This window comes from Echinococcus granulosus (assembly GCF_000524195.1).
Source record: "Echinococcus granulosus chromosome Unknown EG_S00020, whole genome shotgun sequence".
NCBI lineage: Eukaryota > Metazoa > Platyhelminthes > Cestoda > Cyclophyllidea > Taeniidae > Echinococcus > Echinococcus granulosus.
Genome location: NW_020170400.1, coordinates 1,064,643 through 1,070,195, shown reverse-complemented (window position 1 = coordinate 1,070,195; position 5,553 = coordinate 1,064,643). Strand labels below are relative to the sequence as shown.

The following is a 5,553-nucleotide window of genomic DNA, read 5'->3' as shown; positions in this document are numbered from 1 at the left end:
TACACTACTATGTGTGTCTTCTCACTTCGTTCTCCATAATCATGATTTTTTTGTTTTATTCCCTTAGGGCCTTCAACCGGACCGTGTTATCGCAAGAAGATGCCATGGCTGTCATGCGCCTTGTGGCATTGTTTTCAGCTCTGTAAACATTTCAAAGCCGCGGCAGGCTCCATCTATTATCTGTGAGTCTTTGACTACCCCTCCTTTTGGTTCTTTGATTCATGGTCATAGTTCATATTTTGTGAGGTGTAATAATCACTGGCGAATAGTGTCGCTCAGTACTGGATGCTCTGACCATTACCTTCAATCTTGGCAATGGAATCTATGCAGTGGTAGTAGATTGTGAGATTGAGTTTCAATTCGGTCGTAATAGAAAGACGTGGTGAATGGATCTATTCCATCAAGGTACTACCCCTGTACAACGCATTGGCATAGCTAATAAATCTACATTGAAGCTAATGCCACCATGATATCGAGGAGTGCTTTCTGTGCTAATCCACTCTCATTTAAGTTGCATTATATATCACTGAAATTCTAAAGAATTTGTCCGCTATTTTCTCCTTTTAGGCAAGCAATTTGGCCTCTTATCGATCAACAAGGCAGCGAAGGGGACCGTCAGGCAGAAGTGGGTTCGCATGTCAGGGGATCATGCTTCAGCGAACAGTAGTTTCATTATTCAAAAGGGAACCCCTCTTCCCAATAACGGGACGTGCAGACATTATCGTAAGAGCTTCCGTTGGCTCAGGTACTTTTGATAATTAGAATTATTTTTGAAGCAAAATAATGTGAAAGAGTTCGTAGTGGCACGGTAGGTCTATGAAACCTTCGCAAACTCACTCATTCACAGCATTTGCCTTTCTTCTGCGGTGACCCACCCCATCATTTTGGCACAAAAGTTCTTTGAAGCACCGAAGATGCACATTTTTGAATGTAGACCTATAGCAAATCCGGGAGAGTGGTACGATGGCTCTACACCATAATCCCAGAGGCCGATTCACCGAAGTGATGGGGTTACGGAAGCAATAGAAAGAATTGTCTCCTTTGAACCTGTTTTGAGTATCTTTCCTCTAAAACTAAAACCTGTTTAATAAAGTAGATTGTATAAAGTGGAGCCTTGGAGATACATTCCGCGTCCTTTGTCACTTTAAAGGTGCTCATTCGCTTACCTGGTTTTTTCAGACCTCTGTAGCATAGGAAGGTGTCGTCTATCTTAGTCATTTTCAAATCGGTAGTTTCGGGTCCTGCTTCAGCAGTGAATACGATGCAGAACCATGGATTCCGTTTTTCCTTCCTTTGTCGGGTATTCATATTACATGGATTTAAAAAGTCCATAAGAGATTCATTTAGACTCAGGTTTTCTGCGAAACCTCAGCTAAAACGACCGCATTTTTCCCAATGGGTAAGAGTTTCGGCCATGTCTGTCGGTGTCTTCCACGAGCTACTTCTGAAAACCGTTACTAGATGCAAGGGTCTGGTCGAATCCTTATTGTCAACACGAATAAAAGTTGGAGCGTTGGTAGTACAGATGCCTTATTTTCCAAAATTTCATCTTCAGGTTTCCTTGTTGTCAACGCGCTTTCCCTTGCGACAATTGTCATGATGAGGAGGTGGCAGGAGCTCACGAAACCCTACACGCCACGCGAATCATCTGTGGCTTCTGCTCCACCGAGCAGCCGGAGGTGACCACCTCGCCAATGGTCGTCTGTTCGGCCTGTCAGCGCAACTTGACCTCGGCAGGTGCGACCAATCATTGGGAGGGTGGACGCGGCTGTAGAGATCCTGTGAAGATGTCGCGCAAGGACAATCGAAAACATCGCATCAGACGTTGATGTCAGATAAATTTATAGTAGTGGGGGTTGTAGAAGTAAAACGTGGTGTTTGTAACGCATGCAATTGCTAGGTTTTTGAGTGCAGTCCCTGGGCCTGTGTTCGTGATGGCGCGCCGGGGTTGCCTAGCTTTTTGTGTGGTCGGAGGTCGGGGTGGGGTCTGGGGTCGTTTCTGCCTGAGTGTTGGTAGTTTGGTCGGTTCATATGCGTGGGGAGGGCGGGAGATGTCGGGGAGTACACGGGCATGCGGGTGGCGCAGCAGCAGCATGATAGCGTTTGAGGCCGTTAAGGTCCGGTTGAGTATATCCGACTAGATGAAATTTTGCTCTATTGTAAAGCCGTTGGTGGTCATTTCTGTCCCTTGATTAATTTAGACCAAATCGTCTAATAATCCGATATAAAAAGAATTGTAAAACTTCATAATTTAGCATATAAAGCAGCAAAAATCATCCGAAATGAATTGAAAACCTGATAATGAACTTATATTGTGCACCTAAGAATAATTAAGCCAATTACAATCTTGAGTTACTTTGTTTGAATTCACAACGTCAAGAAATTTACTGAGGAGGGCCCCTTGGTTCTTCCTTTCGGGTGATGGTAGGTGGTTGCTTCTGCTTCATGTGTGCTGTTTTAGTTTACGCACATTTTCTGGCGTTTTTAGTACGAACACGAGACTAAGTGTTTCCCTGGTTTTATGCCAGTTTTACCGTTATCACCCACTCTATATAAAATTGGCCACATAATATGTTTCTATTTTTTGAAACATTTAAGGACATCTTCTTGGCCGTTCGTCGCAAGAAGACGACCATTTTTCTTAGTTTAAAAGAAAATGCAGAGGTTCTGGAAGTCAAACAGATGATTGAGGGGATTTTAAAGGTGCCTCCAGAAGACCAGGTGCTGTTGTACGGTTCTACCGCTATGTACGACCACAAATCCCTATCATATTACGGACTTACTGATCTGACTGCTCGCGCTCACAATCCTGCTGTTCTTGGACTATGCCTTCGTGATTCTGGTAAGGCTTTGCGGATTGTGCCGCTTTGTTCTTGTATTTTATTGGCTGTTCGAAGTTTTGCTTTTGTGTGATTTAAAGAAAATCTTACCTTAGGCTAATTTAGTTAGCCTATTTTGTTTACATGGGACAGAAAGCGGTCAGTTTGAGCCTCTGGATATAACACCATACTCGAAGCCTCCAGAATTGCCAGAAGTAATGCGTTGTCAAGAGAACCAGCCTCCAAGAAATGCGTCTGCAGCCGGCGTCTCAGCCACTAACGCCACTACTCCGGCAGCTTCCGCAAATCAAGCCGAGACGGCTGCAGTCTCGAGACCTTAGTGTGTAGATTTCTCATTTTCTTCCCTTCCTTATCTTCCTCTATTTCCCCAACATTTGTTCCTTTCGTTCCTCACTTCCTCTTCGCAATCTACGTTTTTCCCGGTTTCTTTCTGTCCACCCATGCACATAACTTTCTATGCGTTGGAGAGTGAGTGAAGTGTAACTGCTCCTATTCCCATCTGTCCTCGTTTTGTATCATCATAATTCTCTTTCGCTCTCTTTTCTCTTCATCTCTTTTTTGTCATTCAAAGGTAAAATTCACATTCGCTCTCATATACTTCCAAGCTTCGCGACTGAATTTGGCTTCTTTCGCAGGGTGTTGAGCTTAATTGATTTGGGTATGAAAATTTCGTGACATCTGGACCATGTGATTATTCGCGCAGCCTATGATTCTTTACTGTAATGGTTGACTAATTTTACTTAAATTCAAAAGTAGCAAGTCTTCTTAAATATTTCTCGGTCTGGTCTCGTGGATGCGCCGATCCGGGGTGCTCCTGGTGTCAGCCGATGTGGCATGTGGCTAAGAGTACATGTGTAGTGCCCTCCTAAGGCATTTAAAGGGGTATTCAAGTTTAGTGGTAACTGTCAGGCGCATCTTTGAGATCCATCAGAAAAATAAGATATCGGGAGGTGTAGGTGCTTTGCCGGCCATGGGTTGTTGACAGCCATTCCAACTACATCAGGGTCTGGTTGTTTTCGCCATGGTCGCAACAGCCAGCAAAGTCTTCGACCTATGCAAATCTGTGCTTTGGAGTCTCCTGCTGTCATACAGTAGGGGTCAAACCAAGAAAGCTGCCCTACAAGAATATTGAAATTTCCGACCATTTACCTCTGAATTGAGCTGGCTTTGTGAGAAGGACATGGCCTTAAGTGGGACGCAGCTAAGGCTTTTGCCTATCACATCTTTCGAGCCAGGTTTTCGCAGCTATCAATGCTGTTTAGATCTAGACTACCGTGCCCACTCAAAATCAAGTGAGGCGGCATGACATGATTGCCATCGGACAGAGCTATGGAGCTCGATGAAAAAAGGAGACTTCAAACTCGTCGGTTACATCTACCAAGCGTTTATTGTCATTTCTCCTTCAAAACTGAATGCGATGGGTCAATTCCTAGAAAAAAGATATGCTGCTTAAATTTATCCCGTTTCGAAAGAAGCTTGACCCACCCTTCACATAAAAAATTGTTCTTTACACCGATTTTTAAAATGTCTAGAATAATTAGCTAATGAAGTTCAGTTTTACTTTTGAAAAATGGATTTCTGCAATTCAAAATAAGTCTAGTTATTTCTAACCGAAGAATGATATAAAATGTAGACTTATATGAAATAATTAATTTACAGACCTTCGTGGGGATGTTGTCAGAATGCGGCAATGCGGATGCATGCACCCAACACAGCGATCTTTAACTTGCTGAAAAGAGTAAACTCAAGCTGCTGGAATTAATAGACTTGCATCGCTGCAAAAGGTAATAAATTGAGCTATTTAAACCACGAAAAAAAGCAAATCCACAGATATGTCAGAGAAATAGGACGCAAATGAAGCACACCTGACAAGTGATTTGGAAAGCAATCTTTGATTAGATGCAGTAATGTGACTAGCTAATCTACGAACTAGCTTAATCTTCTAATATTCTACTAGGAAATGAAGGTGGGAAAACATAAACGTCGACCAAAAATAAAGTCAGCTATTGGGGTTACGAGTGTATAAAATTATGGGGGAAGCTAGGCCCCTGTAGTAGGTAAACAACCTTCAATAAAGTTATTCCTTACAGAAAATGGACGCAAAACGTCCGGAAAGTAGCCAAGCATTAAGTGTGGATTACCTCATTGGCTAAGTCGCAAACTAACACACATTAGCAATGTTTCTCCTGTTTTTCGGAAAATACTGATAAAACAATCTTTATAAAAGGGGAGCCTCATGGACTATTTAAAATACAAAATAAGCTTGAATATTGCACTGTAAGGTGAATAAATACGAATCACCATGACCAATCCATTTATAAAACCGGTCTTTTCATTGGTCTATTAACTACGCAGCTACTTTCAAGAAGTAATGGCAACATCAAACCCAAACAAAACGTTGATAGGCCGCAACAAAAAACATGACAATTAAATTGTCGCATTATCATCACGAGAAGCATACTTTAACGAAGGGGACCGCATTCGTGAGTTTGCATTCAAACAATTCAGCCGCAATTGCAAAACGCTCATCCCAATGGAGCAGGGACTAGGGGACGAGTGTCAATCATGATGCGGTTCCTGGGGCAGTACGAGGAGACAAATCAATAAACGGGATAGGAGGAGGCCTTCCTTCTCCAACTTAGTGCTTTTGAGCCTACGGTGAAATTTGAGCTTATCTTTTAGATAAAGTCCAAAGCTGCCACTGCCATACATC

The 5,553-nt window shown here is 42.7% G+C and overlaps 2 protein-coding genes across 2 annotated transcripts in view; both read left to right on the top strand. All coding sequences in view use genetic code 11, as the record gives it.

The window, feature by feature from the left end:
- The window catches only part of EGR_03762 (hypothetical protein), a gene marked incomplete at both ends in the record, with an annotated part of 3,841 nt that extends 2,012 nt beyond the window's left edge, over positions 1 to 1,829 (top strand). The window contains one exon of the mRNA XM_024493011.1: positions 1,556 to 1,829. Coding sequence (XP_024352668.1) covers positions 1,556 to 1,829 — 274 coding nt within the window. The remainder of the gene's footprint in view (positions 1 to 1,555) is intronic.
- A 105-nt stretch (positions 1,830 to 1,934) lies between these two features.
- EGR_03761 (Transcription elongation factor B polypeptide 2) lies at positions 1,935 to 3,160 on the top strand (the record flags this gene model as incomplete). The annotated part of the gene is made up of 3 exons (XM_024493010.1): positions 1,935 to 2,117; positions 2,599 to 2,842; positions 2,973 to 3,160. The coding sequence occupies 3 exons, from the start codon at positions 1,935 to 1,937 to the stop codon at positions 3,158 to 3,160; spliced, it is 615 nt and encodes a 204-aa protein (XP_024352667.1).
- Positions 3,161 to 5,553: the final 2,393 nt, after the last annotated feature.